The sequence below is a fragment of the Pteropus vampyrus genome, unplaced genomic scaffold (assembly GCF_000151845.1).
Source record: "Pteropus vampyrus isolate Shadow unplaced genomic scaffold, Pvam_2.0 Scaffold452, whole genome shotgun sequence".
NCBI lineage: Eukaryota > Metazoa > Chordata > Mammalia > Chiroptera > Pteropodidae > Pteropus > Pteropus vampyrus.
In genome coordinates this window covers 473414-498566 of record NW_011889233.1, presented here as the reverse complement: position 1 = coordinate 498566, position 25153 = coordinate 473414, and the positions used below count along the sequence as shown (strand labels likewise).

General features: G+C 50.3%; 2 protein-coding genes across 2 annotated transcripts in view; both read left to right on the top strand.

Moving 5' to 3' along the window:
- Positions 1 to 3153, top strand: part of SBSN (suprabasin) — a 4946-nt gene extending 1793 nt beyond the window's left edge. The window contains exons 2-5 of the mRNA XM_011381846.2: positions 2 to 475; positions 1888 to 1953; positions 2062 to 2106; positions 2993 to 3153. Coding sequence (XP_011380148.1) covers positions 2 to 475; positions 1888 to 1953; positions 2062 to 2106; positions 2993 to 3016 — 609 coding nt within the window. The 3' untranslated portion in view covers positions 3017 to 3153. The remainder of the gene's footprint in view (position 1; positions 476 to 1887; positions 1954 to 2061; positions 2107 to 2992) is intronic.
- Positions 3154 to 10159: 7006 nt separating this feature from the next.
- On the top strand, positions 10160 to 24392 carry DMKN (dermokine). The gene is made up of 18 exons (XM_023524222.1): positions 10160 to 10558; positions 10836 to 11051; positions 11162 to 11215; positions 11506 to 11556; positions 13350 to 13412; positions 13656 to 13706; positions 15085 to 15129; positions 15814 to 15867; positions 16737 to 16787; positions 16907 to 16954; positions 17136 to 17183; positions 19433 to 19489; positions 19831 to 19878; positions 21770 to 21817; positions 22288 to 22356; positions 23424 to 23447; positions 23553 to 23600; positions 24137 to 24392. The coding sequence occupies exons 1-17, from the start codon at positions 10160 to 10162 to the stop codon at positions 23598 to 23600; spliced, it is 1374 nt and encodes a 457-aa protein (XP_023379990.1). The 3' UTR covers positions 24137 to 24392.
- Positions 24393 to 25153: the final 761 nt, after the last annotated feature.

The following is a 25153-nucleotide window of genomic DNA, read 5'->3' as shown; positions in this document are numbered from 1 at the left end:
TGGGGTCAACCAGGCTGGGAAGGAGGTGGAGAAATTTGGCCAGGGGGTCCACCATGGGGTTAATGAGGCCTGGAAGGAAGCAGAGAAGTTTGGTCAGGGGGTCCACAATGCTGCAGGGCAGGCTGGGAAAGAGGGAGACAAAATAGTCCAAGGTGTGCATCCTGGGGTCAACCAAGCTGGGAAGGAGGTGGAGCGCTTTGGCCAGGGAGTTCATCATGATGTTGAACAGGCTGGAAAGGAAGCAGACAAAGTGGTCCAAGGGGTCTACGATGGGGTCAACCAGGCCGGGAAGGAGGCAGAGAAATTTGGCCAAGGGGTCAACCACGCTGCTGGCCAGGCTGGAAAAGAAGCGGAGAAACTTGGCCAAGGTGTCCACCATGCTGCTGGCCAGGCCGGAAAAGAGGTGGACAGGTTGCAGCAGAATGTTCATAATGGGGTCGACCAAGCCAGCAAGGAGGCCAACCAGCTGCTGAATGTAGGTGAACAGGGGTGGGGAAATGGGAAGAAGGGGGCTAGGGGGAGGGGGAGGGAAAGGTTAACCCCTTGGGACACTTGGGTAGCCCAGGCAGCTTTCATGTGGTGAAAGAAGCTTGGGTGGCTATATAACCGTGTCCTCCTCCTTCCTTAGAAAGGAGCTGGTGGTCATCTGGTCAGATGGATCAAGCCCTCTGATCCTTGGAGCCCTATACCAGGCAGTGTGAATGGGACCCGGCCCCAACTTCAGGGAGTTGCCCTTCTAGTTAAGGAGATCTAGAGGGAGGAACATGAAGCCTCTCCTGGCGAACAGGAAACAGTTACTGAGCCAAGATCTGTTATGGTTGGAGGAGAAAGAGTGTTGAGAAATTGCAGAGCATCAGACTGAGCTTGAGGAATAGCTTTGGAGATAAGACTTTTTCTGTTTAATTTTTGAAATGAGGTAGTCAGGGGTGAAGACTTTAACTCCCTGATTTTCAGTTAAGGAAACCAAAGCTAAGTGAGATTTAAGGGGGTTTGCCAAGGTCATGTGGCTGGCACACAGCTTTGACAAATCACAGGTCAGGGTTCTTTCTTTCTCTCCTCACTGCCCATCAGAGCAGGTCTCCTGGAGGATTTCTGATCCCCATTCATGTAGAGGGAACAGATACTGGAAGGAAGGAGAGGCTAGCAGCTCCATGCACAATAGAACAGGCACCAAGGTGGAGACTTGGGGAATAAGAGAAGGCTAACCCTGCCTACCTCAATTTCCCGCTTCCCAATCTCCGGAGGAGTCTTTGGGACACCATCTTGAAGACTGGCCCAGGCCTCAAAGCCCAGAGCCACACTGGCTGCCAGGCAGGGAGCCAAGGATGGGGTGTAGGGGAAGGGACTGCGTAGAAGGGGCGTGTGGTAGGGGAAAAGGCTCTGTGTCAAATGGCAGGATTCACTAGGTAGAGGCCGGAAGAGGGAGGTTTGTTATGGGTTTTGAGGCTGGCAGCATCACTGGGGAGGCACTGCTGAGTTTCTGGGGATAGGATTAAAGACGGAGAGCAACCCAAGTCAGGGATCAGGCACCAGTGTGTGTAGAAGGGGTAGATTTGAGGTCAGGGCTAAGGTTAACTCTGGTCCTGGTATTTGTGTGGGTCCTTTGGGCTCCGTTTCCAGTCCGGCCCCTTCTCAGTGACTGAGGACATCTCATTAAAGTAAAGGGGATCTGGGGGGAAGACGAGTCAGTAGGCACAGATCCTTCTTGGCTTTTCTTTCCATCTCCCACAGAATTCCCGCAGCCACATGGCTGTGGGCTTTTCTTTGCAGGCAGTGAGGCGAAAGGTGGTTAGTCACCTTGGAGGACATCAGGTCACTGGGGAAAAGGAACTTGGGGGACCCTCAAAGACTGAGGGCTTGTGATGACGGTCTGGGCTTCGTCCACAGGGAGGTCATCCAGGCGGATCCACCAGCCATCACGGAGGGGGCGCAACCACAACATTAACATCTGGAGTAAGTCTCCCTAACACAGCATGGACTCGGAGTTGGGGGAGTGCAGGCCCTCCTAGGATTCAGGTGGGACGGATGTTGGGGACTGACCTTCTTGTCCTTAAATTCCAGGCTTCAGTCAACAAGCCCTTCATCAACTTTTCAGCTCTGTGGAGGGTGAGTTGCCCACATGGTTTCAGATTTCTGCTCTCTATCCTGGGAGATAGTTGTACACCCCCGTTCCCATGGCCTGTTCATAGACAGCTTCACTGGACAGACTCTCAGCCTTTCAGAGATTGTCCAGAGCTGTTTGCCAGCTCTGCTCTTCCCTTTTTTCACCTGCTCTTTGCCCTTTGCATCCCATTTTTCATCTTTTGGGTGCTTTCCATTCCCACTGAGGCAGAAAAGACCTCCAGGGACACGTGTGCATCTGGGAATGGAGGAGGGAGGTGCTGTTGAGACCATCTCCTTCATGTGTCCACCATCTCTCACCATCTCCCCTCTGACTCCCTGCCTCAACCCACTGTGCACAACCCGCCGCCCAGCTCCTGCTGCCTTGCAGCAATATGCTGAGTGGTGGAAACCGGTAGCTCTGTCCTTTTCCTGGTTGGCAAACTCCCCACCCCTAGTATAAAGGCTCCTGTGGGATCCTGATCCTCATTCTGGGCCTCAAGTCCTAGCTCTACTCTTTTCATCAAGTATCTCAGCTGCCTGAGGCTGGGGCAGTTGGATGAAGGGATGTAATGGTTCTGTAGACTGTGCCTAGAACCCAAAGGCATACCTTGTTTATTCCCAGGCTATGGGGATGGCAGGGAATCCTCTGAGGCGAAGCAGGCAAGACTTTTTGGTTCCTACAGAGGCATCTCTGCCTGGGAGGGCTGGCTCCCTATTCTTCCTCAATCTAGGTGCCACCTTCCTTAAGATATTCCCTAGAACATAGGTAATTCCTGGGCCAGAGTAGCCAGTGTCCCTCTCATTTCTCTAGTGGATGTGAAGGAAGAGGTCTTGGTCCCCTCACAACTGCACACCCTGCATTTACTCACAGTTTCCTTCTTTCTTCCAGAGCATCGCCAGCATCATTCCCTAAACTGATGCACTGGACTTGCCAAGCAGACTGGTAGTCCTGTTGTCGTATCAGCTGAAATGACCTGGAGGAGCTGGGGGTGGGGGGAGAATTTCGGGAGTCCCTTAATGGAACTGTACTGAGATTTGTGAATAAATACAAGACACTGTACTTTCATCATGGTCCACGTGCTCCCTCAGGAAGGATTGAAGTGGGGAGGCTTGTCTTTTCTTGCTCCTTCACTGAGGAATTGGGAGGAGGGGGTGGTCTGTTGCATGGAATGGGTTGAGGTGGAGATTTCAGGCTGATCACATCTAAGAGGGCGGTTACGGGGACAAGCCATCCTTCACTAATATGCAAAGTTCGTGCTAGGCACCGGGAGGAGCATCATGGAAGAAAAGCGGTTTCAGGCCAGGTGTGAGGGCAGAAGCACCAGGGAAGAGATGGCAGGAACCTAGGGGGAGCCCAAGGGGACAGCATCCTCATTCGGGGATATGGTACCAAAGGAATAATAATGATCACTTGGGTTTGTTGTGCAAGGAGCCCTGCCCAGTGCTTTACATGTATGACATCACTGAAGTCTCCCAACCATCCAGTTAGGAAAGAATGCTTATTCTTCTGTTATTGCACATTTTATAGAGAAGCACGTGGAGGCTCATGCGAGTTAAGACACGTGACCAAGGTTACACAGTCAGTAAGTGCAAGGAGAAACAGCCTAAGAGCTACAAGGAGTATTCTGAAAACATGGAGATCTTTTCCCATTCGGCATGAACAGGGGTAGGGTGTCAGTGAATAAGGAGAGGAAAGGTACATGTGGGAGATCCTCTCAAAGGGAGAAGGACCAATGGCTGAGGGAGAAGGCACACTGATGACAAGAGGAGGGTGTCTCTACAATGACAGGAATGGTGACCCAGAAGGCCCAGTTTTCAATCTGCGGATGACTCAAAGCCCAGAAGAATCATGTTAGCAACTACTACATACTGAGTACTTACTGGGTTCCAGATCGTGTGTGAAGGGCTGTTCATGCTCTGTAACCATTTAAGCCTCCCCTAACCCAAAGGTAGAAATCCTCTTATGATTGCCAATGTATGAATGAGGAAACTGAGGCTCAGAGGGGCCAGGGTACTTGCCCAGGATAACCCATGAGAATGCAGCAGGCCTTTCTATTGCCAGAACCTGACCTTTCACAGCTACCTGTAAAGTCTCTAGAGCACGCGTACCAAGGTACCAAGCGCTGGCCTTGGGAGACCTGCATTCCAATCAGGGCTCTGTGCCTGTAGGCAGCTTACTTCCCCTGAAGGGGCCACAATTTCCTCCTACATAAAGCATGGGCAGGTGTCTGCAGTAGAGGACTACAAACATGGCTTCCAGCTCCAAAATGCCATCAATTGTGGGACCAAAAATAAAGAGACTGTTATTGCCCTTGGGGGAATTTACAGGCTTCCTGAGGAGACAAAGCATATAAATAGAATATGAAAACAAAACAGCAATGCATCAGTAAGAACTAAATGACACACCAAGGAGAGGAGGGGCCTGAATGTACATGATAAAGGTAATGTTCCTGACACTTTATATTCATTGCATTTTCCTTGTTTGTAGATTACCATCATTTTTACCACATTTGTTCTTTCTATCTCCTTGCAATATTTTATTTTGAAACTATTTCAAACTTACCACAAAGATGAAAGAATTTCAGAGTGGATCCTTGCATATCCAACACTTAGATTCTGCCACTAACTTGCTTTTTCACACATCTGTACACTACGCATCTATCCATCTAGCCATGTATAAATACATTTTCGATGCATTTCAAAGTAAATTGCAGACACTTGTTTCCTGCATTTTAATAAATAGAAGCATTCATTCATAGCATGAATTATTGAGGGTCTATCTGCTGGACATCATTTCATATGGACTGGAGAAGTACCTTCTAAAAAGGGAATATTCAAGGAAATCATTCTTTCATAAAGTAAAAGCTTTCACCGATTTTATTTGCATGCACATTTTCTTGCTGGGTTTGTTTGCCAGAGGTATGGGAAAAATCAATATGTACTAGGGGTCAATCATGAGAGGCTTCTGGAAAAGACGTAGTCGTTTCTGAAAAGTAAAAGAGGCATAGCTCACTCTTGCCTCGGGGCCTTGCGTGCAGTTTCCTCTGCTAAGAATATTCTCTATGCTCCTCACTTTTTCATTAAAGTATAGTTGACCATTTACAACAACATGGATGGACCTAGAGGGTATCAGGCTAAGTAAAATAAGTCAGACAGAGAAAGACAAGTAATTCCATATAACTTCACTATAATATGTGGAATCTAAAAAGCTAAACAAACAAGCAAAACAGAAACATGCATAGATACAGAGAACAAACTGATGGTTGCCATTGGGGAGGGGGTGGAGGAATAGGAGAAAAAGGTGAAGGGGAATGAAGATATAAACCTCCATGTCCCTCTCGTCCCCCACGTTGCCTCCTCCCTACCCTTCAGGTCTCAGTTACCTTAACCACGCAATCCAAACTAAGGGCCACCTTTGTTATTTTTTCTCATGGCACTGATTTTTTCTTCACAGTGCTTATGAGAATTTGTACTCCTACATTTACTTGTTTCATATCTATTTCCCCCCTAGACTACGAGGTTCGAGAGGAGAGGCACAAATGGCCGGCAACTAGTAGAGAGAAGGCTACTGGCTTGAGCAGACTTGGGAAAGGCCTTGGAGTAAGTGTGAGCAAGGAGGAACCTGAGACAGATAGGTGGAGCCAGGCTAGGGAGTAACAAAGACGGGAGGGGCCAGTTTCTGCAAATGTGGAAGAACAGGGAGAGGAGTTTGGGCGGGACCCTCACAGCCATCTTTATTGGGTGCTTACTATGTCTGTGCTAAGCACTTACAGACATGATTCATTCCATCCTCAGGATCTCCCCAGAGGCAGGTACCATGATTATCCCCCTTACAGATGAAGAAGTTGAGGCTCAGAGAAGGGAGAGAGTTGCCTGAGGCCACCCAGCTAGTAAGTGGTGATGGCTTGGCTTTATTCAAGAGCACTTCCCTGCAGGTGATCTCTGCTGGTGACATGGCCTGTTTCCCTGGGACCCTTGGGGAGTGGGCCGCTTCAAAATAAGTCATATTTAAAAATACATTTCTCAAACAGCGACTCATGGACATGGTTAGATTACAGAGGGTAGAGGGTGGGGGGAGAGGGGAGGTAGACCGGGTAAAGGGGGTCAAATATGTGGTGACAGAAAGAAATCTAACTATGAGAGGTGAACACCCAGTGTAAATATCTATATGCCTTACTGTTAAAGTGTGTAGCTGAAATTTATTGGATTTTGTTAACCAGTATCACCATAAAAAATTAATTAATTAATTAAAAAAATAAAAATAAGTCTCTGCATTTGGCCCTTTCAAGAAGTGCGTGCATGTGTCTCAAAATTAGACAACTGCAGAAAAAACATTCCAACAACATTAACATGAACAACACTAGGAAGAACCTATAATGAGTGCACCTTTATGCCAGTCACTGCTCTAAGCTCTGCATTATTACTTCATTTAATCCTCACATTCATCCCTCTTACAGGCAAGGAAACTGTTGTACAGATGGGTTAAGATCACGGCTAGTAAGTGGTGGAGCTAAGATTTCACCCTAGACTCTGGGATAAACACTGTGGATGGTCTGAGCCAGTCGATGTCAATTTGAGGCCCCACAGGAGGGAGCAGAGACACTGCCCGGACCCAAGGCCTCATCTCCTCTCTATACTTGGTCCAGCCTCCATCCCCAATTCCTGAGCCTCCTGTTCCCTATACTTCTCCCCGCCCCGCCCCCCCACCCCCCTCGCCACAGTCTGTTCCCCAGAGGAACCCTGTTAACACCTGAGTTAGATCACAGCCTTCCTCAGCTCAAAGCCCTCGGCTGGCTTCACATCACTCAGACTAAAAGTCAAAGTCTTTGCAATGGTTTCCTCTCTGACTTCAACTCCTCCCATTTGCCTCTGCTCCAGCCTCAGGGCCTTTGCACTACCATTTTCTGGCTTGGAATACTCTATCCCCAGATATCCTAATGGTTCATTCTCTCACTTCCTTTGGGTCTCAATTCATAGGTCACACCTCAAAGAGCCCTTTCTTGACCACCCTATTTAAAATACCTCCTCTGTCTTCTCTGTCTCCTCACTGTACCCCGTTTTTCTTTATAGTGCTTACCACCATCTGATATGTTTGTTGTCCAGCTTCCCCCACAATGAATGTGAGCTCCCTAAGGAGAGAGGTTTTGATGATCTTGTTCCATGCAGTATCCCCAGTGCCTAGAACAGGTACGGCACTGAGTAGGTACTCAATATTTGTTGAATGAATGCAGTAGTGAATTAGAAAAGCTGAATTCAGAGGGTCATGATGTGGACATATCAGATTTGTAGATGCTACAAATTTGTAGCATGCTACAGATTTGTGGATGTACAAAACAAGGGAGGCATGGTGATGTAGGAAAAAAAATTATTCAAAATCAGACAGACTTGGGTCAAATTCTGACAACTTTATTTTACTATGATCTTTTCACATATGAGCTAATGTATATGTTTAACAGCCCTAGGCTTCAGTTACCTCATCTGTAAAACAGGAATAATATCTACCTCTTGAGGTTATAATGAGGATTAAATGAGATCTTGCATGTAAAAGTACCGCATCTTCTATTGGGTATTTAATAATTATGCCTTATGACAGGTATTTAATAATTATACCTTAAGACTGATTTGAGGTGACCTCTCAGGTCCAGAGATATCTGAGAGCAGTTTTTCCCAGAAGGTAGAATACGGGACTGCTGGTGGCAGGGAAGAATTTAGGGGGTTTGTGAACATGGCTTTAAATAACTAAAACACCCAACGAGAAACTTTTTTTTTTTTTAATTTTCTTTGAAGCTTTCTGATTATGTCAAAGCGGAAGACTCAATTTCTGTGCTGCTGCGTCTTGAACATCTCTCTCCCCCATTAACCTCCCTCCTTAACAAAGAGGATACAGGAACTGCAGCCATCGATAATGTGAGACCGTGGTTTCCTTCTCACTGAATTCTTCTGGTACTTTCTGTTTATGGGCAAGTGATTCTGACTTTCATTTCTAGCAGGAATATAGAGTCTTCTCTTAAAATATATATTAAGAAAGTAAGCCAGCTTAAAGAAAATTATTAGTACCAGAAAAGGGAGAGGGCGGGTATACGCTGCTGTGGGGGTGGTGTCCTGTGAGGCAAGGGTGGGAAGGAGTCCAAGTCAGCGCGTGCTCTACCTCCTGCCTGTCGTCCTACCTGAGGAAGTGGGAAGTGACTGGTCTTAGGGGCTGGGGTCTCCTTCACCAGTCCTGGAGGCCTCAGCTTTACGCCTGTTCTCTGCCCCTCCACAAGGTGCCAAGGCAAAACCTAAACCAATTCTACCTGGGGAAGAATGAGGGCTTTGAGAAGCAGGGGAGATCTGAGACACTGGGATGACAGCAAACGCTGGGAGCCAGGGCTTAGGGGTGAGGCAGGCCTGGGCTTGGTTTTGGTGCTACCACACATTCACCAAGGCCTCTCTGAGCCCCAGGTTCTCTGATTCTAAACGGGGTAGTAATTAGACCAATCTTCCCGGGCCTTAAGGTCCTTAGTCCAGCGCTGGGCACATAGAAAGCACTCGATAAACTGGAGCTGCAATCATTATTATTATGACCACCACCATCATTATCATCATTAAAAAGTCAGAGATGGAATAACAGGGAGGTAGTAGCTGCGGAGGACAGACAGGGATTGTGTTTACATGGTAAGAGGTGTTGAATGTTACAAGGTGGGGTGCGGATGTTGGGGTGGAGAGAGAGACTGACTGGGAGACATTGAGAAAGGTAGATGGAAACTGGATCCTCCTAACTGGGTGATGAATTGCAGTGATATGAGACAGTGGCAAGTGGGAAGACGTGGGGGCTCCTGGGAGTAGAGTAGCAGCCACCACTCTTGCTAAGCAGGGATGAGACCTGGGAGGATGCTTGAGTTCTAGTCCTGAGCTGGGACTGGGGAAAGCGCCATGCTGATGATCTAGGGATCCTGCCCTGGCGCTGATCCCTTCTCCCTTGCCAGTGCTGCCTTAGCCCCTGGGGGAAGCTGGGGGATGGGTGGGGTGAGTTGATATAGTCTCAGCCCTCCCAGGAGGCCATGAACTCACACACGTGTCTCCTCTAGGACAGGTAAACAGGATGGGTGCCTGGGTCAGCTGCTCCCTCCCTAGGTCTTTTCCTCCCACTCATTCCCTGGGGGTGGCTGACCCACCCAGCTATCCTGCTCCACACCCAGTTTTCTCAGCCAAGAGCCACCAGGATGCTAACCGAGACACCCTTATGACCACTCTCAGGGTCGCAGCCCCTTCCCTTCTGGACGCCTGGGATCCCCACTGAGGACTGAGGCCAGTTTCACAGCTCCCAGGCTCTCTGTGGGCTGGAAGGTGTGGAAGAGGGTGAGAGCAGTTACCTTCAGGTGGCAGTATGGGAGAGGAGAGAGATGGAGAGGCAAACGCTGACTGAAACTGATTGAAAGACCAAGAAAAGGCAACTAACTGACTCTCGTTCTGGTCCCCTGACCTAGGCTGGCTTACACCTAGGGTTGGTCCTGTTCCCCTGGGTTCCCTACCCTTGCTCCCTGGAGGGGTCCTGACTGTGATTCCCTTCTCCAAAGTCTCCTCTACCCACTGCCTCCAGTAGATACCAACTGCCTATCTCCTCAGATGCCCCCATCCCCACCCTGTGCCCCAAATTCCTGGGGTTGGGAAATTGAAACACTTTTGTACCTATCTCATTCCATTTCTCCCCACCTCCCTGATGCATGGACTCCCTCTCTCTGTTTCAACACAGACTCTCAGACTCACAATTACAGCTCATTACCCTATCGGTGGCTGGCCCTGAGTCACACTAGTGGGGAGGGACTCTGGGCTGCCCGGCCCTGTCACCTTCTCCCAAGCTATGGTATAAGGAGTAGTGGCAGGGAGGAGGACTGTGGGAAGGCAGGGGAGTCTGGGAAAGGAGAGAGAAGGCTGCAGACCTAGAGGGAGGGAGAATAAGGTCGGGAGGAAGAAGAGAACACAGGAGGGCACACGGACACAGAGGAAGAAAAAGGGCAAGAAGAAGGAAGCTTGGGCGGGAGGAAGACACTCAGGAGAGAGAAGGAGCGAGACAGAGATGAAGTTGCGGGGGTCTCTGGCCTGCCTCCTGCTGGCCCTGTGCCTGGGCAGAGGAGAGGCTAGCCCACTGCTAAATGCAGGGGCAAGCGCTCAAGGTGTTGGGGAGGCCATTGGACATGGGGTGGGAGATGCCATTAGCCACGGAATTGGAGAGGCCTTTGGCCAAGGGGCTGGAGAGGCAGCCCCCTCTGGAATCCGGGGTGCCGTGGGCCCGGCAGTGGGAGATGCTTTTGGCCATAGGGTTGGGGAGGCCATCCACCAGGGGGTTGGCGAAGCAGCCCATGCTCTTGGAAACACTGGGAGTGAGGCTGGCAGACAGGCTGAGAATATCATTCGACATGGACTAGATGGCGTCCACAGCTCCTGGCAGGGGATGCCTGGCAGCAACGGTGCTTCGGTGAGTGGCTGGAAGGAAGCTGGGTGTGGAAATGGGAGGCTGTGGGCAGCTGGGTTGAGAATCTTGAGAATTGTTTGGAAGGATGAATGGGGAGCTTATTAGTGGCTGTCTGAGGCAGTTTCCTTCCATGTTATGCATCCTTCCTCCGCGACCTTGGGGTCTCTACCTGCCTCTCCCTATGTCTTGCTCTGGCTCCTCTCTACCTTAGTGGCTCTGCCTGCCCTCCCCTCATCACAGAGTGAAAAACACGCTAAGTGCAGGCATGTTGTCCTTGCAGGGAACCAATGGCCAACTTCCATCTGGAGGCCACGGCACTTTTGGCTCTCAGGGTGGCCTTGGAGCTCACAGCCAGGGAAATCCTGGAGGTTCAGGGACTCCCTGGGGCCCTGGACATCCTGGAGGCTCAGATGGCAGCTTTGGAACCAACTCTTTGGGACGCTCCTGGGGCCAAGGAGGCAACGGAGGGTCACAAAACATGGGGACCAATGCTCAGGTAAAGTAAGCGCCCCAGCCCTGATCCTGCCACCTCCCTCTCTTCAAGCCCACTCTCTCCATGCCTCCCTTGTCCTTCAGATCCCACACTCAGTCTCACCCTCCCTGCAGGGAACTGTGGCCCAACCTGGTTATGGCTCAGTGAGGGGCAACTCAAATACAGAGGTAAGAGGAAGAGTCTGGGGCAGAAGAGGGTGTCTGGGTGCATGTGATAGAAAGTGGGAGAGACCAAGAGGAAAGAAGACAAGGGAGGGAAGGGCTTGAAGTGTGAGGCAGATTGGCCAGGGAAGAGAAGGGTGTGGGAAGGAGGCAAGGAAGAAAGGGAAGGAAATTAGATGAGGATGAGGGAGAAACATTCTGAGAAAGAAAGCCAAGCTATAAGGAGCAGGAGAACCTGGCCTGTGGCAATGGCTTTGACTGAAGTCTCAAAGCTCACCTGTTCTCTTCCTCTGCAGTGCACCAACTCCCCACCATCCGGCTCAGGTGGAAGCTCCAGCAGCTCTGGGGTAAAAGAATGGGCAACCTGAGGCATTTGGCACAGGGAGAAAACAGAGAAACTCTGTTTCCCTCAGCCTGGGCAGGGAATATGCCCGAGCAAGAGAGGAAGGGGACAGAGGGCAGAAATCTTGGTGTTCTCATTTTCAGTCCTTGCTCTGGTCTCTTCCTGCCCTTCAGGGAAGCGGAAGCAGCAGCAGTGGTGGTGGCAGCAGCGGCAGCAGCGGCAGCAGTGGTGGTGGCAGCAGCGGCAGCAGCGGTGGTGACAGCAGCGGCAGCAGTGGTGGTGGCAGCAGCGGCAGCAGTGGTGGTGGCAGCCGTGACAGCAGCAGCAGTGGTGGCTGCGATGGCAGTGGTGGTGGCAGCAGCGGCGGCAGTGGTGGTGGCAGCAGCGGCGGCAGTGGTGGTGGCAGCAGCGGCAGCAGAGGCAGCAGTGGCAGCAGCGGCAGTGGTGGCTGCGATGGCAGTGGTGGTGGCAGCAGCGGCGGCAGTGGTGGTGGCAGCAGCGGCAGCAGAGGCAGCAGTGGCAGCAGCGGCAGTGGTGGCTGCGATGGCAGTGGTGGTGGCAGCAGTGGTGGTGGCGGCAGCAGCGGCAGCAGTGGTGGCGGCAGCAGCGGTGGCGGCAGCAGTGGCGGCGGCAGCAGTGGCAGCAGTGGCAGCAATTCTGGGGGCAACTCGGTGAGTTCTGCTCCTTTGTTAAAGGCAGAGATAGGCTTCGGCCTCTGGGGGTCCCTGCTGAGGAAACAAACTCCAAGGTCTTCCTGAAAGCTGCCAGCCTGGGATGAGCGGCATCCCTGGCAGTTGTTATGTATCCCGCCCTCCCAGCAGGATTCCTTGTACAAGCACTCTGATTCCTCCAGAAGAGGTGCCCTGCCTACTTCCGATCACTCTATACCCTTATCTCTGCCCTATTACGGTGAAGATATTCTACCTCCTGTCTAGCCCCTGTTCCACTTGGCAAATCCGACTAGAGCTGAGGATAATGGGTGGAAGAAGAGAGGTGGGCACAGAAAATCATGACACTTGCTAAGGACGCTATCAGGAGAATGGGGGCCAGCCCTCCCATGTGGAGACTTAAGGACATTTACAGAGCGGTGGTGCAGACAAACTAATATACGTAGCGTACACATGAGGCCCCTGCACTTTGGTGAGAGCGCCGGGAAGGGACCACAACCTGCAGCGGGATTAGGGGGCAGCTCCGAGAGGAGGGCCTGCAGAGAGAGCACACTGCTGGCTTCCTTGGGGACCAGTCTGGAAAAGGTGTCAGGCAAGAGGAGGGAAGCAACTAGAACGAGCCAGATAACGTAAGCTGCTTTGATTTACTGCTCCTTGTGCCACCCGCTTTTCCCCCATCTAAAAGTGACCCTTAGAAAATTCTAGGAATTGGATCAAAGCAGATACTTAGGCTCCCAGATACTCTAGAGGCTCTATCCCCTTTCTATGTTCGAGGAGAGCGTGAGAGGAGAGGAGAGGAGAGGCAGGGGCAGGGCAGAGGGAGCCCCAGCCTGCCCTCAGGCTCCACGGTCATGGCTTTTGTGAACTTAGGCTCCAGAGGCCTGGCATGCGGTGGGGGTTGGGGAGCAACAGCTCAGAATCCCCAAAGTATCCTACGTTTCCGAATACGGTTGGCTACGCCTTGCTTTCTCTGTGCTCTGAATAACTTCCCACAGTGACTGACTGGCTAAAAGATGGGAGGGTGTGGAGGTTGGGGAGAGAAGGTTAAGAAAATACAACATGGCTGGAAACTATTGGTCCCTTCCAAGTCCTTTTAAGATACCAGGTTGACGTGTGTTTTCTCTCATAGAACTACAATGCTGGCTCTTCCTCAGGTAGCAGTGGCGGAAGTGGTGGCGGAAATAAGCCCGGGGTGAGTGTCTGGTGTTCACAACTGCATAGATCTCCCTCGATTGTAGGAAGGAGAATAAAAGGCCCCTCAGATAATGGGAGAGCAACAGCCAGGGCAGAGAATGGGGGTGAACTGCTGCTGAGTGAGGGGGGTAGACATGGGCTAGCCTTGGGGTTAAAATGCTACCAACTGAGGGCTGGAATTAGTGTCTGGGGGTGGGGAGCAGGGGACTGAGAGACGCTCTTCTCTTTCTCTCTCCCACAGTGTGACAACTCAGGGAATGAAGTCCGAGTTTCTGGAGGATCTGGGGGTCAGGTGAGAGCCAAACTTGGGCGTAACTACAGTTCATTACTGCAGCTGTGCCCACTCATCGTAGCTCCGCTGAGCCCTACTCCTAACTCTGACCTCCATCCTTACCCTGTCTGTGGGGAATTTACAATTTAGAGGAGGAAACCAAGCACGTAAAATTATTAACAGTCTCCAAAGTAATAATTAATTGCAAGTCCTTATGTGATATACCATAGATAGGGTATATCACAGATAGGGCTCTGAAAAATCGTATGAAAACCAGTCCTTTTAGAAACATAATCATTTCAATCATACTATATCTGGCCAGTGAACAGAATTCAATGATCCCTTTGACCGAGTTTTGAAGTGGTGTTTTGAAAGCCTACATTCCCCTCTTAGTTATTCTGGAAATTTGGGCTTTCTGTCAGCACCTGCAGCGCTGACAGAGGAATTGTGAAGCCAACGTCCACCCAGATCACCTAGGGGTCTTGTGAAAAGGCAGGTTCTGATTCAGCAGCTTTGGGGTGGGGCTGAGAGTCTGGTTTCTACCAAGATCCGGGTGAGACTGACGTTGCTGCTCCGTGCCCTGGCATGTGACCTGCAGGGTGAGGAGCACGGTCTGTGGTGCTACGTTGACAAGGCTTTCTGAAGAGCTCCTCAAATACTGGGTTTACTAACCCTTTACGGATTGACAGGTTTTCAGAAAACTCCCAGTTCGTAACTCTATTTCTAGTTCTTTACATAACCACAGTCTTGTATGGTTTCTGCTCTTGAAACTAAAGGTCTTTATTTTTTTCTAGCACTACTAATACTTCTATAATTTCATTTTAAAATTTAACTCTTTAATCCATCTGGACTTTATTTGGCTGTATACTGTCTAGTCCCACTCCTCGGTTCAACTAGGCAGACCCTACACTTTAGATCAGACTTGTGTGTACCCTTATGAGGGGAAAATCAGATAAAAACAGAAGGGAGGAAATTGATAAAGTATAACTAAGTTTTTCACCCCCAAACTTAACTGGTACTCCCAGTTTGTGTATTGAATCATTTCTACCACTGATTTAGAACATCACTTTTAAATACCTTAATATTTAGGGAGTGCTTCCGGGAGTTCTATTTTGTTCATTCACTTCATCTATTCTGGGACGGCAACCATTCTGCTTTATCTATGGTAGCTCTATGGTACATTAATATCTGCCAATACAAGTCCTCCCTGGCTGCTTAAATTTTCCTGTTATCTTACCTATTCTTACGCATTTATTCTTCCAAATGAGCTTCAAGATGACTTTGACAAGCTCCAAAATAGAATTTCATTAGGATTTTAAGAAGAATTGTGTTATATCATACATACATTTGCAGGAATGGGCCTAGAATCTAAAACAAAGATTTGTGTTTCATCCCTCAGATCAGAGGAGGACAGAGAGACCCCAGCAGCTTTGGTGATGTCAGGGTAAGGAGACCAACAGGTCTTGAGAATAGGGACTGTGGCAGCACTAAGTGGCTGGAAGTCAGCTCTCCAGCAGCAAAATTAACAGAACAGATAATTCCGCATCCTGGCCTGGTCTAAATTTTAGCTCTGGGAATGAGGAGGTACTGGTGGGTCTGGGATTCACACCAAAAGGTGAAAGCAGGACTCAAGAGGAGACTACGTCTCATGTAGGTGGGCACTAGGCAGTTTACTTCCACACCACCTCAGTTCCCACTGACTCTCCAGCTGGCGTCACCATTCTGACCAATGCAGAACATCAGCCCGCACTGGATCCTGCAGTTTGAATCAGTTCATTCCAACAGCCTGTCTGGCTCCTGCCTCAATGCCAGGGGAGAATTCAGATACATTGGTGGCCAAGGCCCTTCTTATTGGGCAGCTTGTAGACATGAATAGAAACAGGTGGTTATGGTACCAATAAGCATTGTAAATGAGCAAAAACCTGATCCACAAGGGGGTAAAACAAGATTTGCCAGGGATGATAGAGTTACCCAGAGAGATGGATCACTCTAGGGATCCTAGGAAGTCCTCGGTCATGCTTACCTCTCAGTCCCCTGATTCAGGAATTTCTCACCTACATCCTGCTATCCTGCCCTTTCATCCTGCCTGCCTCCTCTGCCAACTCTTCTCCATTTTCTCTCTTCTCAGGAGATAAGCAAGGAGAGCAGTCGCCTCGTTGGGGGCTCCCAAGGCAATTACCAGGTGAGCAGGGATGGCTTTAGGAGAAGGGGTGGCAGAATATGGGGACAGAGTGCCAAAGGCCTGGGAAAAGAAACAGAAATGTCAGTTTCTTGCAAGCTGCTCTGAACTTGTGTCATGTGACCATCAGGAGGCCAAATGGGGGTCTGGGATCCCCATCGTCCTCGATTTATCTATTCTCTCCCTCTTTCCAACTGCAATCACAGCCATTACTTCTGTGAGGGAAAAAACAGCCAAAAATAACAAAAATGGCCAGGAGGATAGTTTTTGAAACCAAACTTAAGAAGGCAGTGTTGAGAAGTGGAAAAGCAGTAAACTTTGAGTTAGAAATGGGGGTTCAAATGCCAGCTGGATCACTTGTCATCTGTGTGTCTTTAGGCAAGTTGGTTGACCTTTCTGAGCCTGGGCTTCCTCTTGGGTAAAATGGGGACGACAAAGCCCAACTTGTTCACCCTCAGTTACTGCAGAGCTCTCTGCATCATAACCAGGCCAAGATGGTTCAGGGTCCAGACACAGGAGTCTAATGTGGAGACAGATCTTGAGGCAAGCTGCTGGACAGCTCTAAGTTTCAATTTCCTCATCCATAAAATGGAGACATCGCCACATAGGAATGTGGCACAGGGCTCGGTGCATAGTAGGACACATTAGGGAGTGGGTGGGGTTATTCTAGGAAGCAAGTAACAAGTCATTCCAGGAAGGTTTTCTGGAGGTGGGGTTCTTAGGTGCTGTGTAAAACAGAGAGGCGAGTTACAGAGAGCACACTGCTCTTGAGCAAAGGCAGTGGTGGGCGGGCTGGGAGCAGGCAGAGACGGGCTGGCGTGCATGACAGGACGCATAAGCCTTGAACATCAGCCTCCCTTTTCCCCACCCAGGGGCAAGGGTCCAATGCGGGAGGTGAAGCTGTTGGTGGAATCAGTAACTTGGTGAGTGCAAGTATCACCCAGCCTTGGGCAGGGATCTCCTGACACCCATAGCTCCTAGCCCTGCCTCCTGCTCGCAGAGTAGGTTCTTACTCTCACCCCATTTCGCATTGTTTCCTTAGAACTCTCAGACATCTTCTGGGATCTTCGACTTCGACACTTTCTGGAAGGTGAGTTCGGCGAGTCTGTTCTTCTCATTTTCTTTTGGAAAACCAAACCCTGTCCCTTGGCCCCACAGGATAAAGTCCTCTTTCTATAACAACCAACAGCGGTGGTCCTTGACCTCTTGCTCCTGAGGCCCTGAGCCAATTACATAGGACCCAGTTTGGTCATTTTTTTTTTTCTTTGCAGAACTTAAAATCCAAGCTGGGTTTCATTAACTGGGACGCCATAAACAAGGTAAGGGTTGGAAGGCCATTGTGTTCGATCTTTGTGGGAGAGGGATGTAGACAAGAAATCTAAACCTCTGCTTGATGATCCAGGAAAATAATGATGATGGCCACTAAGAGCATTTTGGCCAGTGCTAAAAAAAAAAAGGGAGGGTGGGCGGGGGGAAGAACAGTAGAGACCCGAAAAGAGAGGAGGAGTTTGGAAACAGCTGGGAGATGAGGATGAGGAAGGACTGGGCTTCTTTTGTGTCTTAACATGCAGACTTGAACAAGTCTGAACCTCAGTTTCCCCTTTGAAACCTGGAGGTTAATGGAAGAGTATGAAGGCACCATCCTCAGGAAACTAGAGGGGCTGGGTGGGGACGGACTGCATAGTCAGGTGGAACTGAAAGGCCAGATGAGGACTGATGCTGGCAGTAGAGGGAAGGAGGAAGCAAAGATCTTCTGTGGACTGGATGAGTGCCCTGTGCATACATAACCTCAGGAGACACTTGGGGCCCAGAACCCCTTTCGCCTTCCTCCTTGCAGGGGAACCCCTGGCCCGACGGTTGTGACATCAGAATAGTAGAGGGAGTGGACTGGAAGGAGCAGATAAGGGTAGATAAACAATCCAAACAGATACCAAAGGCTTCTAGAAGCTGCAATTGGCAGCCCACTGATGTGTTTTGTTTGATCCATTTTTTTAAAACAAATTAGTTGCCAAAGTTTAAAAGTTGAGAGACTTCACAAAATGACTTGGGTTACAGGCTTTTCTGGAAAAATTTGGCAACAGTGGGCTCCTTTCCAGGGACTGAAATAAACTGGAACTGAGTAGCAGCAGCTGCTTCTTTCCATGGTGGCTTGCTCTCTCAGAGCTAAATGCCCCCTGCCTATCACAGTCGTTCTATCCACCCAAATGGCCTCTCTGAGCAATTGAGTTCCTAACCCTTAACTTGATAGAATGAAGATTAGGATCATGCCCTCCAAAACCTTCAGGAAGTAGGGGTGGGGATGGTGGTAGGCAGAGGCAAAGAGGCAGCCCAAACCTCAGGAAAGTCAAAGTCTGCCCTTTGAGGTTAAGTGGGGAGTGGAAGATAGGACATACAGACGTTCCCAGCTGCAGCACAGTTCAGATTCGATTGAACTAGATGAACAAAATAGACGGTTTCTGTTTTAGAGAGAGCAGTCTCTGGAAGGGGCAAGACTCCTTACTGTGGGCCATGGGGAGACCAGGGGAAGCATAGGGAACTTGAGTCTGACGAGGGAACCAGGGCACATACAGGCACCTTCCAGAGAGCCAGAACAGACAACCAAGGGTTTCTGCACGTCTGGGGACGGGGAGCAGTAAAGCCAGTGCTTGGGATTAGGCAGGATTCATTTGGGGCAGCTTCTTGGAGGAGCAGATCTCCGAAGAGGGGCAGGACAGAGTTGGGCAGAGAGGAGAATGGAGAGTCCCATCTCCTTCGCAGTGAGGGGTGTGGTGAGGGGGCTGAGGATTTCCTCCAGAGTGAGGACTAAGGACTAAGGACAGTTCCTGGCAAGGTACGGGGGTTTTCAAGCCCAAGCTGGTATATCTGAATTTGATTGGATGACAGCCGTGTACGAAAAGGTCCCTGCAGATTTCTGGAGCAGGGATCCAATCCACCCTTGTCTTGGTCTAGTACACCCTGAAGTCCTATTCCTTGAGCTCCCTCTTAGAACCTATTTCTTTGCCCAGGGCGAGAGGAGCTATCGCGTCCCGTGACCTCCAGAAAAGGAACTACCAGATGGATGAGAGTCCCCTACCCCTTCTTAAAACAACACTATCTCACCACTAACCTCAACACTAGCCCTTGAAATAAACCTTAGCTGCCCCACACTCCTGGTCTCTGCTCCTTTCTTACATCTCCACTGTCGTCCCAGGGGGTCTTGGAAGGGCTGACTTCAGCCCCATAGCTTTGGTAAATGCCGAAGGTGGCATGGCAGGTGAAAAGGCAGGAAGCTCTGCAGGCAAGTTCTGGTCCTGAGGTTTTGCTGCAGTTATGTTCTGCCAGAGGCTTGAGAAAATGGGATAGAGAAGAATGCTCTGTATGTGCTGGGGGCAGGAAGGGTGCTTAATGGCTCCAGAGATCTAGCTTCTCTCTTCCTCTGCTTCCAAAAATAGTTTTCTGGTTCCTAAAAACACCCAGCTTCCCCCTAAACCTTGGTCACGTGCAATTCTGAAGACTGAGCAGGAGTAGGGGTTTAGATGAGCAAGGGGTCAGGCTCCCTGCTAATCTGCTCCCTACCTTTCATCCACAGGGCCAAGTCCCACCCCCCAGCACTCGAGCTCTCCTCTACTTCAGCCGACTCTGGGAGGTAGGACGATTCTCGCTTTTTGAAGAGCTGGGAATCTTGGTCATCCTCTCCCCTCTCCCCTCTTCCCTCAAGGCAGCCACCCCAGCTCCAGTCTACCTGTCACAAAATTCTCCCTTTTCATTTTTGAGATTGTTAATCTCACCCAAATCTTATCACCGATACCATCAGAAATTCTGATACCCTCAATCTCTTATATGCTTATCTTCACCTAACCTCAACCCACATGCAGCCTCCAAAACCCATTCTTGCATGTGGTCTTGAAACTTTCCCAATAAGCTGCCACACATCACCCTCTGAATTCTGTCTCTCTTTGGCCCACTCATCTTTCCTTCTCCCTCCAGGATTTCAAACACAACACTCCTTTTCTGAACTGGAAAGCAATTATTGAGGTAAGGGCGACAAAACCTCTCATTTCGGGGTCGCGAAGCCCAGATCTGGGGACATGGGGTTCTGGGAACTTGGCAGTGGCTTCTAGTTTCTGTCCCAGTTCCTTATCCTTTCTGCTGAGGGAGGGCGCCTCCCTCCCTTCCCACTTTTCTCTTTATGCAATGCTCAGTGGGGGTGGGGTGGGAGAGAGAAGCTGTGAGTCACTGAAGGAGCAGGGTGGCAGGTCCTCCCTAGGATAAAAGCTCAGGCCAAGAGTTAGGGCACTCACAGGTGTAGGAACATGAAGCTGGCTACTGTCTCTGCTTTGCTGCTGCTCCTGCTGGGCATGGCCTGGCTCCGAGGGAGCCCCAGCTTGGTGGGTACTGCAGGGTGAGCAGGTGGTGGGGACCATGAGGTGGGGAAGAGGGAGAGACCTCAGAACTAAAAAGGGGGGCACTAGGGAGGAAAGCTGAAAGGAAACAGGAAATATGGGGGGTAAGGGATTCAGGTCATCATTAAGTGCAGGCAGATGCAGGGTTCTGGGAAGGGTAGACAGGACCTCTGGGTCTTCCAGAAAGCCATACCTTGAGTCTGCATGGCCAGTGGCCTTTGGGAATCAGGACCCTTGGGCACCGAGGCAAGAGTTGCTCACTCACTCATCTACATGGGCCAGACACTTGAGATTGGACAGGCGGGGCCATGCAAAGGGGGAGGTCAAGACCTTCCAGCTGAGTGCTGTCATGTACTCATGTAGCATCAGTGTGGCCATGTCACCTGACTCTTCAGGAAAAGTTAGAAATCTGATTTTTAATTGCTCATAATGAATTTAATTAGAAATGCATACCAAGCAAAAAAATGTCTGGAGGCCTGGGGTCAACTAGTTTGTGACCTCAGTACTAGGGTAACAGTGGAATTAAAAGTCAATGTCAGATGTGGATAAGGTGGAGTTAGGAAGAACATCTTAACCGTGCATGTGTGTGTGTGTGTAGGGGGTGGATAAGATGGAGTTAGGAAGAACATCTTAACTGTGCGTGTGTGTGTGTGCGCATGCATGCGCATGTGTGTGCATGTGTGTGCACACGCGTGTGTGCATGCGTGTGTGGATGTGTGCGTGTGTGTGTTTAGGGGTGGATAAGGTGGAGTTAGGAAGAACATCTTAACTGTGCGTTTGTGTGTGTGTGTGTGTGTGTGTGTGTGTGTGTGTGTGTAGGGGCGGATGGCGGTAGGGCTCCCTGTAGAGAAGTGATGATGGCAGAAGCTAAACTTCTCTCCTACTGCTTAGAAACATCCCCTTGCCTTGCTCAGGGAAGGGTGAGCGGCAAGCGCATCCGCAGTGTGTCTTACGTGGCTCCATCTGCTCTCTTGCACATCTCCCCTTTCTTTCTCTTTGACCCAGAGCTAACGCTTTGCCTCTGTGGATAACAGCCCGTTTTTCCAAGGACCCTGTAGAGAACAGTGTTTGTGAACAGGAATCAAAGGGCCTATGAGGGGAGCAGGGTTTGGTATCAGCAAAAGGTGGGCTGAGGCTGAGGGGCCTGGGTCTGCCCCAGGGGAGCCTGTGTGGGCACCACTCATTTGTCATTCTAGCGCCATCTCAGGCCAGCCTGCTAATGCTCCAGATGCCTGGGTGGGGGTGGTTTTGCCACAGCCAGTTCTCTACCCTTTCTCCCTAACACTAAGTGTGGAAATCTGTCCTGCATCTATTTGGGTCATTAGTTTCCTCCAGGCTCACTGCCCTCTCTGTAGGCAGCATTTATCAGGGACCACTGAGAGGGGTGGGGTGGGGTGGGGTAGGTGGGGTGCTGGTGCTCCACAAGGAGGGCAGACCCTAGGCAGCAGGGTGCTGGAGTCTTGCAAGGCTGGCCAGGCCTGAAGAACCGGGACGCCCTAACCGTGACTCCCTCTTCCTTACAGGGTGCCAATGCATCATCACTCCAGAAGAGGGCGGGCGGTGCTGGTCAGGTAAGTCTGCCTTCAGACTGATCTTGTAGGCTCTTGGTCCCTCTCTTGTTCCTGAGTCTGGCCAACCAGAAATTCACTCCGCCACTCTAATTTTCTCAGCCTGGTGCAGGATGGCAAGAGGTAGCAGCTGTAACTTCTAAGGTACGATATCTGCCATGCGACCTCCTGATTTAGACCTCGCTTATATCCTTGGTCTCCTTCTTTCCCCTTCCAAGTAACACTTGGAAGGAGTTGGAAGAGGTAGCGAGGGAAGGAAGCGGGGCCATTTGGGCTAAGAACACAAAATGAAGTGAGAGTGTGGGCTCTGGCCGGCTGAAGGAGATTCTAGAAAAGAAAACACATGACCCAAGGAAGGGAGAAGGCAGGGGCTTTGCCTCCAGCTAGGGCAGGGAGGCGGGGCGTTTTCCAGAGCAAAACGCCTTCATACCTTCTGTCCTGAGCCCCACCCCCACCCCTGTTTTCTGCCGTAGAACAATTATAACCAGCAGGCATATCCTACTGCCTCTGGTGGGCAGTACCCAGCCAAGATCCCTGCTAAGGTAAGACATGCAACTGCCCTGTTTACAGTGGGAGTCTCTGCATGGGGGTAAGCGTGGGAGGCTTTTGCTACCAGGGTCCTCTACGTGGGATGGCTGAAGCCAAGTCCTGTTCATTTTGAAAGTCATGTCTCTCCACCCCTTCGTGGAGAGACTCCGGCTCCCTGAGAACAATTTGGAAGTGGAGGGTAGAAGGTCCAGTGCTCTTCGCACCCGCCCACTCAGAACACATTACAAGGGAGCAGTAGCTGCATCATATGCCATGGAGAAAACTGGGAACCGATATCCTCCCAAAGATAAACATATATTCTAAAAAAAAAAAATCACATGACACATGGCGGAACAAACAGCCTTTCTTTGTGGTTTCTGCTCTATACCTCTTTAACCGCTGACCTTTTGTGGGTAGCGGGAAGGGAATGAGTGGGAGGGGGGAAGAAGGTGGACTGGCACTTAGGCAGAGCTAGCCCAGGAACTGTTGGCTGGTGGGAAAATAAATGCTTCATTCCGTAAAGGAAATAAAAGGAAAAACATTTGAGAATTTTGTTGCATTCAGTTGCAAAGAAAGCAATCTTATAAGTTCAGTAAGTAAATGTGCTAAGTACTCATTGGGCTGATGAATTAAAAACAGGTGGTATTCCCTCCACCTTTCAGAATATAGCCCTGCCCTTGGGGAGAGGCCTCCCACTGAGAGGTCAGCAGTTCTGCTGACTGAGAGGAGGTGAAGAGGCAGTTCATATTACCTGTGGGTGTCTACTTCGCCAATTATTTGTGGCTAATCGCCATCCACCCACAGGCAGAGGGAGACCTACCTATTTTCCCTCACTCCCAGGGGCTGTGTGTGCTCAGGGACCACATTCAGTATCATCTTGGATAAAATGTACTTCGGATGATAAATCTGCCATGAAACAGATTCCACGGGCTGAATGTCCACAGTTCAGACCACAGGACCTTTGAGATAATCCTGGTCTGAGCCTGCCCCAGTCACTGGGCCCTTCCTGAGGCCTGAGGACATGGCAGAGTACAGAGAGGTCACTGTAGCCCTCACGTTACCTCCTCTGATCTCTTTACAGGGAGGAGTCACGCTTTCTTCCTCCGTAAGTACTGGGGCAAAGAAAATCGGGCTTGTGAGAGAAGGGGTTTGAGGCCAGAGGTGCAGGGGACTGTGCGACGTCCACTCAGTCACTCTCCTTGTCCTGCAGGCTTCCCGGGCACAACCTGGCCTGCTGCAGTGGGTGAAGTTTTGGTAGGTGAGTGTCAGCAGCTGCATCCAGGTGCTGAGGCACTGTCACCTGGGGGCAGGGCTGGGATCGTGGCATCTCCTTTGTTCTGGGTGGATGCTCTAAAGGCACTGAGGAGGACAGCCCCGCGAGGGTTGTGGGGAGAAGCTCATAAGAAACGACTGACTCGAAAAGCACCCTCTGAGTGCTGAGTGCAGGCCTGACGGAGGTGGGACCACGAAGGGACAGAATGACACACTAGGTTAAGGAGAGGGACCGGAATAGGAATTGCGGGGGGCAGGGTGACTGCAGAGAGGTGAGCCTTTCAGGTGTAAAGGATCAGAGGCAAAAAGAAGAACTGAGTCACCAGCAAGGAAGAAGTAATGGATTAACTTGGCGGAGCCACACACTCTGTTTTGAAGGATAGCAAAACGAGGGGAACGGCAGGTCAGATTGGTAAGACACAGAGGGACCGTGGGAACGCAGACGCTGGCAGCAAGGATACTCGGTTTCAACAGATTTAGGAGCAGCCACATTCTACCATTTGCTCTTTTCTTTTCTTCTAGAAAATTACTTCCAACCACAGCTGAGGCCCTGAAGAATGCCAGTTGACGAGGAACCTGACCGCGCCCCTCCCCCAGCTCTCTCTCTGCGCCAAGCCTTGGTCTGGGCGCTGACACCTCCTTCTAGGTGGAGACCAGTCTGTCTGTCCCTTGTTGCTTCCCACCCCGTGCGGTGTCTCCTTGACCACCAGCCTCATTGGAAAACAGATACTTTCTTTACCTACTCCGTTTTGTGACGTGAAGTCACTGTGGCAATTCTTCAGGAGGAACTTCCTACTTTTGAGGTTTTCTACGGAAATAAAACATGAATCTTGTTTCTTGAAGGCTCTCAAATCTTGTTCTTTAATACTATACTGATGGCCGAGGTCGGAGAGAATGGAAGAGTGATTTAGGAGCAGATAATCTGTCTTCCTCCTGAGAGTGGCCTACAAAACGGTGGGCTGAGAGAGACAGGACCTGGGTAGTCCTGACAAGAAGTAGCCAGCTGCTATCACTGGGCCTCAGTTTCTCTATCTTTAAAAAAAGATTTTCACCTAACCTACATTTGAACACCATGCTTACTGTCCTTGAAGCAGTCATAGGTGTTTGCTAGCCCAAAAATGAAATGAGGGAGCTATTCAAATCAGAAGGTGGGAATAAAGAGATTGTTCAAAGAGAGGAGATCTGTCCCAGAGAGGAAGGGTGGGGGCAGGAACAAGAGCGAGAGGTGGGTAGAGAATATGTTGTGGCTTCGTAAGTGCACTGAAGGCTGGATGAGGGCATGGTTGGGACGATGTGTGCAGGAAGCTGCAGGAAGTGGCTCATCTCCAACACCTTATCACGTGCAGTGGCCCTGTGCCTCCAGGATGCAGAGGGGCAGTGGAACATTTCTCCAATAATGTGCCGATGAGAAAGGCAGAGGTTCTGGGCACAGGCTGAGCCTAGGCTTATCATAAGCCGAGGAGCCCTGAGGACACGGCTGGAGAGTCAACAGTTAGAGTCTCTGAGCCAAAGCCCCATTGAGGTCATCGTGTATGTCCA